The sequence below is a fragment of the Salvia miltiorrhiza genome, chromosome 7, assembly GCF_028751815.1.
Source record: "Salvia miltiorrhiza cultivar Shanhuang (shh) chromosome 7, IMPLAD_Smil_shh, whole genome shotgun sequence".
In the NCBI taxonomy this organism is placed as follows: domain Eukaryota; kingdom Viridiplantae; phylum Streptophyta; class Magnoliopsida; order Lamiales; family Lamiaceae; genus Salvia; species Salvia miltiorrhiza.
In genome coordinates this window covers 34175994-34189360 of record NC_080393.1, presented here as the reverse complement: position 1 = coordinate 34189360, position 13367 = coordinate 34175994, and the positions used below count along the sequence as shown (strand labels likewise).

General features: G+C 35.0%; 1 protein-coding gene and 1 long non-coding RNA gene across 8 annotated transcripts; both read right to left on the bottom strand.

Moving 5' to 3' along the window:
• LOC130996131 (uncharacterized) lies at positions 1 to 9067 on the bottom strand. 7 transcript variants are annotated; one of them, XM_057921636.1, is made up of 6 exons: positions 8588 to 9067; positions 6640 to 6704; positions 5462 to 6002; positions 2875 to 4900; positions 927 to 991; positions 1 to 289 (listed from the first exon to the last, which is right to left on the bottom strand). In XM_057921636.1, the coding sequence occupies exon 4, from the start codon at positions 4897 to 4899 to the stop codon at positions 3835 to 3837; it is 1065 nt and encodes a 354-aa protein (XP_057777619.1). In that variant the 5' UTR covers position 4900; positions 5462 to 6002; positions 6640 to 6704; positions 8588 to 9067; the 3' UTR covers positions 1 to 289; positions 927 to 991; positions 2875 to 3834. The 7 variants fall into 7 exon arrangements, with proteins under 7 accessions (XP_057777619.1, XP_057777620.1, XP_057777623.1 ...); XM_057921637.1 differs by having other exon boundaries at positions 927 to 4900; XM_057921640.1 differs by lacking the exon at positions 927 to 991.
• A 2417-nt stretch (positions 9068 to 11484) lies between these two features.
• On the bottom strand, positions 11485 to 12506 carry LOC130996130 (uncharacterized). Its single transcript, XR_009092409.1, has 2 exons — positions 12193 to 12506; positions 11485 to 12083 (listed from the first exon to the last, which is right to left on the bottom strand). It is a non-coding gene; the product is annotated as an uncharacterized LOC130996130 (long non-coding RNA).
• Between the last annotated feature and the right edge of the window lie 861 nt (positions 12507 to 13367).

Sequence of the window (13367 nt, the reverse complement as noted above, 5' to 3'; positions counted from 1 at the left end):
TACGCGTGAAATATTCCTTAAAAAGGAAAAAGGCATAGTTCGCATAAAAAGGGTACTCAAAGAACTTGTATACGCGTTATATTCCTTAAAAAGGAAAAAGGCATCGTTAGGGGCTTGGCTAAAACATTATCAGAGTTTGCAACGGAAGGTGTAACTGAAATAATCAGTGTTTACAGCGGAATGCATAACTGAGATACATGTATGAAGACATGTATCCTTTCTGAGCCTACTTTAAGTTCGACAAAAACTCTACTCAGCAACAACACTTCATCGCCCATCACAGCTCAACCTGCACAAACATAAACATCGAAAGGCTAAGTACAAGAGTACTTAGTGGGCAGTTGCCAAGCATATAACATAACATCATTAACAATTTCACAACATCGCATAAGAGGCATAAGTTTCTTTCAAATCCTTTGCTCATTAAACATTTCCAAATTCATAAATAGCATGAGCGCATTCTTCATCATCAATAATCATAAACACGCATCGTGTCGTGGAGAAGGCCTTCCCCAACGAACACGGGCATCGCGCCGTGAAGGGGGCCTCCCTCAGCGGTCACGGCATCGTACTATTGAGGGAGGCCTCCCCCAATAGACGCTGTAACACTGGCATACTGGCATCGCGCCGCGAGAGAGGCCTCTCTCAGCGGACACGGGCATCGCGCCGTGAGGAAGGCCCTCCTCAGCGGACACGGCATCGTACTGTTGAGGGAGGCCTCCCCCAACAGACGCAAGCATCAAACATAAGCATAAACTTATCAGCGTAAAGCATTCAAGCGTAAATAAGCGTAATCATTTAATGTGCATCATAATAAAGCTTAACTCATTTAAGCGTAATAAAGCATACCATACTTGAAGATCCAATTTGCATTTTAAAGCATAACACTTGCATAGCATTTTATTTACGCGTAAGAAATTGCCCACCTCAATTGTTCTTAAAGCTGGCGTGGAGTCGTTTCTTCTTCGGCTTCACTTTCTGTCGCCCGGACCTTCATTGATGAAGAGTCGATAAGTTCGTGAAGTAATTGTCATAAGACAAAGTCTAATTCTACGTGCCTAGGGTATCTTTTAGTGTTTTAGGGTTCTAGCATCCATAATTCGTTACATCATTACTAGCGTAACCTCAAATAATTAATAGGCTCAAAAGAGAGTAGCCAATTAATTAAATAAACCAGTGGCTTTAAAGAAATAAATGATAATAGTTCGCTTTAAAGTCCGAAGTCCAAAAACATCATTAAAACATGCTCTGTTTTTACACTGACTCAACTTCAAAATTTAATCTGTTCTGACTCCGACATCTCCTGGACTCGAGACTCATACTGAAAGAAAGATCTTCGAATCTAGTTTCATATAAAAAAAAGTAGAGTCGAAAACTCCAAGTGGTTTGAGAGATATGACGTTTTTACCACGATCTACCATGTTCGGCAGTTTTGAACAATCGAAAACTTGGATTTTTTAAAAATAGTAAACGTTGTCAAACTGGGCTCAACTTTGGTGGATATCTAGCTAACACAATAAGGTGAATACCATAAAAATTTGGAAAGCTAGATCACACAGGAAGCTACTGAAATAAATGACTCTTTCATCTGTTTTCTGAAATTCTCGGTAGTAATGTGCAGTTTAGGTTTTGCATTTTAAAGAAGTATCAAACGAAGTTGGAATGGCTTGAAATTTTACCAGGGTACTCAAGACTCATGTCAGGACTTGCTATAAAATTTTCAAAGCTATTAGACATCGACAAACCGTCGATCACAGTAGGTCAGTAGGCCTACGAAATTCATATTTATAAGTCCTTAAAAAAATAATTTATATAAATCAAGAAATAAGAGTTTAATCCCAAAAATATTCATTAAAAGTCCATCATAATTTAAATAAAGAACGGACCTCATTTAAAATAAATAGTCCCAAACTTGTTACGCACATATACGAAATCTTTCATGAAACATCCTTTAAAATAAACTTTGATACATAGAAAATAATTCAACAACTTGAGCTCTTAAGGGGTTGTTTTGCAACAGACACCAAATCTGCCTCGGATCTCCAAATGATGCTCCAAAATACATTCTGGAAACTAGACATTTCAAGGATCATTCTCCAATTTGAATCGAATGAAAAACAATTCAAACGAGCAAGATATGCCCTCTCAAAGATGGGTATTTAACAAGCAAAAATCTGAAAATTTCAGATTTCCAGATTACAACCAAGTCAGTGGGCTTTCTTTAAAAATTCATATCTCCCTTTACAAAACTCCACTGGGAACCCCAAGGGTCAATCTGGAAACTAGGGAGAGATCATAACACTCTCCAGTTGGATTTACTCTAAGAACATTCATGGTTTAGAAGATATGACTGTCTAAAGTTCAGTGCACAAAAAGCGTTCAAGTTTGGCAGATTCATAACATAAATCAGAAAACCAACTTTAGGCTTCACCAAAAATTCTAAAACTAAGCAAGTAAGTTCCCAACATGTCATTGAATATTCAGTAGAAAGCTAGGCTTGAGAATCAAAGATTTAAGTCGGGCTTTGCCACCTCAAAGTCGTAGGTTTGTAAAATCTACTGGATGGTACATGGAATAAGAACTAGATTTCAAGAATTTATACCGGTTGTTTCCCTTATTCAAAAATGGTGAGGCCGATGTCAAAAGAAAGATACGGGAGTCTAGAGTGACATATTCAAGTTTCAAAGGTTTTCACCGATTGAAACTTTACTTATGGCCTCCCAAAGATTGTTTACCAAAAATGTATTCCAGATGGGCAGTGATGTTTACAAATTCATAAATAAATCATAAGAGCTTCAAACCTTCTGAAATTTTGCCAAAGTATAGAAAACATATGAAAGATGATACACAATTAATTTGGGAATTTTTGGGAACCTTTTGGATGGCTGGAATCGCCTTGCAAAACACTGCCGGAGCAGTGTGCTTATGGCAGAACTCGTGGCTGCTCTTCGGTTCCTTAGTGAAGAATGAAGATGATGAAAAGATTGTTGCCTGTATAATGGAATGTTAGATGCATTCTTGCGTGTGGTGGGGAAGGGAGTAGGTGGAAAGTTTGGTGTAGTGGAATTAGTGGAGTGGAAAGGGTGGTGAGAAAAAATGTAGTGGAAGAAAGCAAAAGGTGGTGGAGATAGTTGGTGGAGTGGAGAAGTGGAGATTATGCGTGTATAGTGTAGGAGACATTAGGGAGTGGAAAAAAATAATGATGATTGTATGCTTACATATATGTCTAACATATTCATGTATCTACTTCATAGCATTGATAGGTGAAACTGTAATTGGTTATAAGAGTTTGTAAAGTATGAGAATGAGATTGATGAATAAATGAATTATATCCTCATGCCTTGGTGATGCTAATACAGTAATATGAATCTAGATTAAATCCGTAGATTAAATTTGCGTTGCAGTCGGAATAATTTCTCGACTTCTAGTAGCACTAATAAAATATAACTGCTTCTGTTTCTCGATTAATAAATAACATGACTTTGCTAAGTCAGTTATAACTTGGAAATAATAATTATTGATTGCTCAATAATCCTCGTCGCGTTTTTTTTTTTTTTTTTTTTTTTTCATACGTTATAAAAATATAACGCTAGAATAATAACTCTGCCTCTGATAAAAAAAATCAGAACCATAAACTGGATTCATTTATAAAAAATTGCATTTACTAGTTTTTATCATAAATAAAAGAGCGGGCTACTACATACTACCCCTCTTAACAAAAATTTCGTCCCGAAATTTGCATATCTCTGCTAAAACAATTCGGGGTATTTTTCCTTCATCTTGTTTTCAAGCTCCCACGTAGCTTTTCTTGTCTGCGGTGTCTCCATAAGATTTTCACTGATGTGATTGAGGCTGATTTCGCAAGTGTCCACGTATTGCTGGCAAGGGGGTGCGGGTGTTCCCAACTGCTGAACCTCGTTGTCTATTGGGGCATTGCGTGGAGTAGTGACCTTTTTGGCCACAATTGTAACAACCGTTAGTTCCAGCCCGACAAATACCCCTATGCATCTTACCACAATTTGGGCAAGGTAAAACTCCTTTCTGACCTTGGTTACCCCCAGTTCGCTCGAGGTTAGTCTGTGCCTCGTGCCTTGGTTGAATAAACTGTTCGGCCCGTTCATATTCTTGCCACACTTTCTTACTAGTCTGATTGATATTGTCTTCGTTGTTGTCCCACTTGCGCTTCCCTTTGAGAGTATGTGAGGCTACTGGTGGATCATTTGGCGTTGAGATCAACAATGGGGCTGACTTGTCCGACGGCATTGCAGCTTCAACGTCAAGTGCCCTGTTCAGAGACTCCGTGTATGAGAGTCCTCCGTGGCTTGCTAGAGCCATCTTAATTTCGTACCGTAGACCGGCACAAAATTTCTCTGCCATCTTCTCATCTGTGTCCACTTGTTGCGGAGCAAACCTAGACAGGTTGCAGAATTCCTTGTCGTATTCAACCACAGATTTATTTCCTTGCTTCAACTCGTAGAACTCAGCTTCTTTCTTCTTCCTATAGCTTTTCGGAATATATTTATCATATAATCCCGTCTTAAAATCTTCCCAAGTATAACTTGCCCATTGTTCAGGTGTCAGAATTTTTCGACGTGCTTCCCACCAGAAGTCAGCTGATCCTGTTAGTTGGAAAGAGACGCAAGATAGGCGCTCCTCATCAGTACAACGTAGAAAGTTGAAAATGCGTTCCATTGCACGCACCCAAATCTCAGCTTCAGCCGGTTCACTCGTTCCGTCAAACGTAGGTGGATTTTGCCTTAAAAAGAGTTCTTCGACTCTCCTAGTCGGAGGCGGAGAGGATGGGTTATGTCCTCGAGCATCTTGTGGTTCTTCGGGTACAGCGTTACGGTTTCTGCGATTGTTATTGTTTTTCGCAGGGCGTCCTCTCTTAGGCGGCATTCTGATAGCAAAGATGTGCCAATTAGTACACTCTAGCATAATCTAATACAAGCCTCATAAGAATTCTTGTAAATGTCAACTTAATATAACTTGTAAACAAGTCATGACTCCAATGACATCATTGATCATTGATGTAGTAAGCTTTAAGGGTCCTTAGCATCTCAAATCTATGAGTCATAACAATCCTTAAGCATATATTATCACATCATCTAAACTGGATACTTAAGCATAAGTCATGGAGATTTATAGTGGCTATAATATCATCAGCTTAAGAAATTTTTTTTTTCTATACGTATCACTTATCTTGCTTCCTTCACTATAGCCACCAAAAGATACAATCTAATTTTTTTCTATGTTTGCTTCTATGTTCTGTCGTAGTGGTGATCTCATATCTTAATAGCTCTATGTTCATAGGGATTCATTCCATAGGCATACTTAATCGCGCTTGCGTAAATCATTTCATTCAATAACAACATAACATAGTTATTAACAGTTACTCACTTTGCTATTACGATAATTTTCACTTTTTGTAAACATTAACTCAAAACTTGGAAGAGCATACCATTCTGCTTCGTTGAGTGTGATACGATGAAGTGCTGAGCTTTGTCGATTGAACTCTAGACACTTTAGTGATCCATTCTAAGTTTGGCTTAAATAAACTCTTAGGCTCAGAGCAAACGATCTGCTCTGATACCACTCTGTCACGACCGGCCTTAATTAAGGATAATTAATCCGGGAAAACCATGACTGGGGAAGGGAAATTAAGAAGCGGGTTTAGAAAGGGGTGCATAAAAGAATACTCAAAGAGCTTGAATACGCGTGAAATATTCCTTAAAAAGGAAAAAGGCATAGTTCGCATAAAAAGGGTACTCAAAGAACTTGTATACGCGTTATATTCCTTAAAAAGGAAAAAGGCATCGTTAGGGGCTTGGCTAAAACATTATCAGAGTTTGCAACGGAAGGTGTAACTGAAATAATCAGTGTTTACAGCGGAATGCATAACTGAGATACATGTATGAAGACATGTATCCTTTCTGAGCCTACTTTAAGTTCGACAAAAACTCTACTCAGCAACAACACTTCATCGCCCATCACAGCTCAACCTGCACAAACATAAACATCGAAAGGCTAAGTACAAGAGTACTTAGTGGGCAGTTGCCAAGCATATAACATAACATCATTAACAATTTCACAACATCGCATAAGAGGCATAAGTTTCTTTCAAATCCTTTGCTCATTAAACATTTCCAAATTCATAAATAGCATGAGCGCATTCTTCATCATCAATAATCATAAACACGCATCGTGTCGTGGAGAAGGCCTTCCCCAACGAACACGGGCATCGCGCCGTGAAGGGGGCCTCCCTCAGCGGTCACGGCATCGTACTATTGAGGGAGGCCTCCCCCAATAGACGCTGTAACACTGGCATACTGGCATCGCGCCGCGAGAGAGGCCTCTCTCAGCGGACACGGGCATCGCGCCGTGAGGAAGGCCCTCCTCAGCGGACACGGCATCGTACTGTTGAGGGAGGCCTCCCCCAACAGACGCAAGCATCAAACATAAGCATAAACTTATCAGCGTAAAGCATTCAAGCGTAAATAAGCGTAATCATTTAATGTGCATCATAATAAAGCTTAACTCATTTAAGCGTAATAAAGCATACCATACTTGAAGATCCAATTTGCATTTTAAAGCATAACACTTGCATAGCATTTTATTTACGCGTAAGAAATTGCCCACCTCAATTGTTCTTAAAGCTGGCGTGGAGTCGTTTCTTCTTCGGCTTCACTTTCTGTCGCCCGGACCTTCATTGATGAAGAGTCGATAAGTTCGTGAAGTAATTGTCATAAGACAAAGTCTAATTCTACGTGCCTAGGGTATCTTTTAGTGTTTTAGGGTTCTAGCATCCATAATTCGTTACATCATTACTAGCGTAACCTCAAATAATTAATAGGCTCAAAAGAGAGTAGCCAATTAATTAAATAAACCAGTGGCTTTAAAGAAATAAATGATAATAGTTCGCTTTAAAGTCCGAAGTCCAAAAACATCATTAAAACATGCTCTGTTTTTACACTGACTCAACTTCAAAATTTAATCTGTTCTGACTCCGACATCTCCTGGACTCGAGACTCATACTGAAAGAAAGATCTTCGAATCTAGTTTCATATAAAAAAAAGTAGAGTCGAAAACTCCAAGTGGTTTGAGAGATATGACGTTTTTACCACGATCTACCATGTTCGGCAGTTTTGAACAATCGAAAACTTGGATTTTTTAAAAATAGTAAACGTTGTCAAACTGGGCTCAACTTTGGTGGATATCTAGCTAACACAATAAGGTGAATACCATAAAAATTTGGAAAGCTAGATCACACAGGAAGCTACTGAAATAAATGACTCTTTCATCTGTTTTCTGAAATTCTCGGTAGTAATGTGCAGTTTAGGTTTTGCATTTTAAAGAAGTATCAAACGAAGTTGGAATGGCTTGAAATTTTACCAGGGTACTCAAGACTCATGTCAGGACTTGCTATAAAATTTTCAAAGCTATTAGACATCGACAAACCGTCGATCACAGTAGGTCAGTAGGCCTACGAAATTCATATTTATAAGTCCTTAAAAAAATAATTTATATAAATCAAGAAATAAGAGTTTAATCCCAAAAATATTCATTAAAAGTCCATCATAATTTAAATAAAGAACGGACCTCATTTAAAATAAATAGTCCCAAACTTGTTACGCACATATACGAAATCTTTCATGAAACATCCTTTAAAATAAACTTTGATACATAGAAAATAATTCAACAACTTGAGCTCTTAAGGGGTTGTTTTGCAACAGACACCAAATCTGCCTCGGATCTCCAAATGATGCTCCAAAATACATTCTGGAAACTAGACATTTCAAGGATCATTCTCCAATTTGAATCGAATGAAAAACAATTCAAACGAGCAAGATATGCCCTCTCAAAGATGGGTATTTAACAAGCAAAAATCTGAAAATTTCAGATTTCCAGATTACAACCAAGTCAGTGGGCTTTCTTTAAAAATTCATATCTCCCTTTACAAAACTCCACTGGGAACCCCAAGGGTCAATCTGGAAACTAGGGAGAGATCATAACACTCTCCAGTTGGATTTACTCTAAGAACATTCATGGTTTAGAAGATATGACTGTCTAAAGTTCAGTGCACAAAAAGCGTTCAAGTTTGGCAGATTCATAACATAAATCAGAAAACCAACTTTAGGCTTCACCAAAAATTCTAAAACTAAGCAAGTAAGTTCCCAACATGTCATTGAATATTCAGTAGAAAGCTAGGCTTGAGAATCAAAGATTTAAGTCGGGCTTTGCCACCTCAAAGTCGTAGGTTTGTAAAATCTACTGGATGGTACATGGAATAAGAACTAGATTTCAAGAATTTATACCGGTTGTTTCCCTTATTCAAAAATGGTGAGGCCGATGTCAAAAGAAAGATACGGGAGTCTAGAGTGACATATTCAAGTTTCAAAGGTTTTCACCGATTGAAACTTTACTTATGGCCTCCCAAAGATTGTTTACCAAAAATGTATTCCAGATGGGCAGTGATGTTTACAAATTCATAAATAAATCATAAGAGCTTCAAACCTTCTGAAATTTTGCCAAAGTATAGAAAACATATGAAAGATGATACACAATTAATTTGGGAATTTTTGGGAACCTTTTGGATGGCTGGAATCGCCTTGCAAAACACTGCCGGAGCAGTGTGCTTATGGCAGAACTCGTGGCTGCTCTTCGGTTCCTTAGTGAAGAATGAAGATGATGAAAAGATTGTTGCCTGTATAATGGAATGTTAGATGCATTCTTGCGTGTGGTGGGGAAGGGAGTAGGTGGAAAGTTTGGTGTAGTGGAATTAGTGGAGTGGAAAGGGTGGTGAGAAAAAAATGTAGTGGAAGAAAGCAAAAGGTGGTGGAGATAGTTGGTGGAGTGGAGAAGTGGAGATTATGCGTGTATAGTGTAGGAGACATTAGGGAGTGGAAAAAAATAATGATGATTGTATGCTTACATATATGTCTAACATATTCATGTATCTACTTCATAGCATTGATAGGTGAAACTGTAATTGGTTATAAGAGTTTGTAAAGTATGAGAATGAGATTGATGAATAAATGAATTATATCCTCATGCCTTGGTGATGCTAATACAGTAATATGAATCTAGATTAAATCCGTAGATTAAATTTGCGTTGCAGTCGGAATAATTTCTCGACTTCTAGTAGCACTAATAAAATATAACTGCTTCTGTTTCTCGATTAATAAATAACATGACTTTGCTAAGTCAGTTATAACTTGGAAATAATAATTATTGATTGCTCAATAATCCTCGTCGCGTTTTTTTTTTTTTTTTTTTTTTTCATACGTTATAAAAATATAACGCTAGAATAATAACTCTGCCTCTGATAAAAAAAATCAGAACCATAAACTGGATTCATTTATAAAAAATTGCATTTACTAGTTTTTATCATAAATAAAAGAGCGGGCTACTACAGGCAAGACGGGTCGCATAGTGTAATACTTTTTGTGTACAATGGTATGCATATTTGTGTTCAATTATATGCATTGTATGCCACCGAGTAAAAATAAAAAATTTAAAATATATATGTATATATTTTTTAATGTCTAATATTTTATTCTCATTTTACTCATGCGTGTATTTTTTGCTTTGAAAATCCTTGGAAGCCCTCTGCCACATGCACTGTCGCGTTCTTAGTGCGCCACATATATGCAATGTGTGGTTCAGATTTGATATTACATACTACCTAAGGACGCGGTACTGCCGAAACTCAATGCTATATATATATATATATATATATATATATATACATATATATATAGGGAATGGATCAAAAAAGAAGGCTACATATAGGGAGAATGAAGAATGCATATAATCCGTTGGATTTGAGAAATCTAACGGTGATTAGGAGTTGTTTTAATTAATGCGTAAATATTAATAAAGGCTAACAAGGTAATTATCCTTTTCTTATAACCGTCCCATTCATTATATCCATTGACCATATCTCGTTAATTTCGGAAGTTAGATTCCACATCTTTAGTTGTGCTAATATTTTTAATATTTTTTCCTTTTATATTATTAAACAATTTCGTTTGCGTATCAGTGCGTGTGGAAGATATTACTAGGTTTGATGTTTAATTTATCATAAGAATAAATAAATAGGAAGATTTTTATCCAAAATTAAAATGAAATCCATTCCTTAGAATTAGGATTACGTAATACCATAGGAGAGAAGGGAATCAGTAATACCGTAAATAAGGGATTAGTAATTCCCATGGGAATAGCTATTCCCAACTGAATTAAATCACCAGCCGTAAGTTTAGGAATTAATAAAGGAATGGGTATTCCATTCCCACCTCATTACTAGTTACCAGCCGTCCCCTAAGTGTATTCACTATTCCTCACCACCCGTTTGGTTACTTTCCAAATGTTCTAAAAAAAATTGGAAATTAAAATTGATTTATTTATTGTTAAATTATTTAATGTCTTCTATTAAAATGCTGCCGGTAGTGATATTTGTTAATAATTTTTTTTTTGTATTTTATAAATTATTCGTTAAATGCAGAAAAGTATCTTGCAAATGTAGACAGATTACTATCATAAATAAATTAAATATTTTATTTAGATGTTCGCTATTTTTTTATGCTTATTCGTATTTTTTAATGTTAAATATTTTATGTCAGTAAAAAAAAATTGAATATTTTATTTAAATGTTTGTAATTTTATTACGATTGTTCGAAATATTCTATGTTAAATATTTCATATCATCAAGAAAGACTTGAATATGTTATTCAAATATTCATAATTTTTTACCTAATTTATATGAATAAATAATAGAATCTTCACCTAATTTATATTTTTATTAGTCCAGTAATTAATTATTCATAATTTAACTCTTAATCGCTTAAATAAAATTAGTAATTCATGTAGCATTTTATTTTTTTCATTATTTCAAAACCTGTACATATTAATTTGGTTCTTTGTGTGATAATAAATAATTATATTGTATTTGAATATTGTTCAAAACGTACCCAAATAAGAATTATATTTTTGCGAATAGGAATACTAATTTGCAGAAAAACGTAACTGTTACTCATAAATTGTGAGTAAAGAAAATATTTTGTTGAATAAAGTAACGTTATTCATGAATATATCGTATTCGAATATTGTTAATGACGTACTGAATAAAAATCATATTTATGCGAATAAGGATAATTGTTTGCTGAATAATTTATATGATACTCATAAATTGTGAATAAGGAAACTATTTTGTTGAATAAAGTAGCATTTTTCATGATAAATCGTATCTGAATATTGTGCAACATTTACCGAATAAACATCATATTTATGTGAATAAGGAATCAATCGCCTACAAATGTGTAAATATGGACGAAAACATCACATAAGCTAACTGCATAATTCACTAAAATTATAGAGAATAATATTGAAAATTCATCGAATACCACTTTGTTATAAACCGAATAAGTAAAACAAGAAACTGAATAAATTAACTAATACTCTTGTTGTTATATATGCTTATTATTATTTTGAATAAGTCATGAAACTTAATGAATATATTTTAAGTTTAATTGAATATTACAACACGAGAACGAGTCAATAACAATACTTGAACTTTCACCCGAACTTTCTTCCCCAGACGATCGTTCAACACCCCCTCAATCATGTTTGAGTTCCTCTGCAAACCTCCTCAATCAGTAAACTTCCCCCATTATATCATAATCACTCACCCAATTTCTAACATAACCAAACACAATAATTCAATCTTCATTAATGGTACAAGAATGCTCTAACACAGCAAAAGTCGAGAACAACCAAATAGAAGCAAAAGTTCTTGAATCTCCACATTCTTCACCCTATTTCACTGCACCCAAACATCAACGAGGTCAATTAGTGTCGACTCGAGCAGGCAGCAGAACAGAGCGGCAGGGTGCGCCGTGCTCGTGCACCACCAAATGTGGCCGACGACCGATCCGAACCAGATGTAGTCGGGCCAGAGGCGTTGTGGAGCACATGTTGTCCTTACTGCGGAGAAATCCGACGAAAACTGGAGGGTGGCGCCGCTGCCCACTTTCGATTCCCTGCGGCATCGCCACCACTTTGCTCAAGGACAATCTCTCTCAAATCTGTACGAAAAAAATAGAAAAAACAAGGTTTCAATCGAAATCATCAAAAAGAACAAAATGAAAACTAAATTTGTTGAACAAAACTAGATTTTATTTTTGGAAAACTTACCTTTTTCCGAATCGTCTCCCATATGAAGGAAAATATTCATATGTCGCCTTCAATCTGCAGGAAAAACTTTGGAAATAAGATTATGGATGTTCGAAAAAAACCCTATTCTACAGAAGACGGTTTGGAGCGATTTGAGAGAGTGAAAGTCGGAAACTTCCAGATTTACCTTAGTGGTAAATTCCCGAAAAAACCCCTCCGTGTAGTCAAATGTTGAAATCTTTAATTAACGTGATTTTCCTTCTTTTTTTCTGAATTTTTCGAATTAAAATCCGCCTTCTGATTGTGTAGATCTAAAGGCCTAGATTTATTCTCTATTCTTTACTAAGGGGTGATTCTCTATAGATCCCTCCCCTATATATATATATACTAGATTTGCCATTCGTGCGATGCACGAAAAATATTTTATGTTTTTAAAATTTTAAATTATATTTATATAAAATTATATGAAGAGTGTGTGTAAGGAACTTAAAATTATATGAATAGTATAAATGTGTAATCGTGTAAAATATCTAAAATTATAAAATTTTTAAATGTTGATAGAAAATATATATATACCAATCAAATTATTAAATATATTAAAAATTTACCAATCTTTAATTTTATAATTTTTGGCTTAGTATAAAATACATGGAAATATGTAAAATGAAGGCTTAGCACATACTAACTTATAGTCACCTATAAAAAAAATTAACGGTTTGTGGCCACTAATGAACGGTTATTTGTTTACATAATTAATAATTAATGAATGATATTAATAATAACTTGTATTAATGTAGTTATTTGAATTTTACATAAATTATAACTATAATTTCTTCATAATTTACAAAATTGCCATCTAAATCAATTTCAAATTGAAAACTCCCTTTTTAATATAGTATAGACTTGTAGTATAAAATACTAAGAGAAAGGAGAGAGAAAAGAAAATAACTTTGAAACTTTTAATTTGAATAAAATTCTTATTTTAAACTTATTTTTTATATATTATATATCAAATTAAAGTTTTTGTCATGATCTTTAATTTGATATGTATATTGAATACATTTTAATTAATCAAAATGCATAATTTTTAGAAAAAACGAAAATTCTTAAAATGAAAAGAAACCGAAAAATAATTTAAAAGAAATTACAACAAAAAAACAAATAATAAAAATGTAGAATGAAAATATGGTCAACCC

Coding starts and splice junctions, on each gene's coding strand:
- LOC130996131 (XM_057921638.1), bottom strand. CDS start 4,899: ATGCCGCCTAAGAGAGGACGCCCTGCGAAAAACAATAACAATCGCAGA.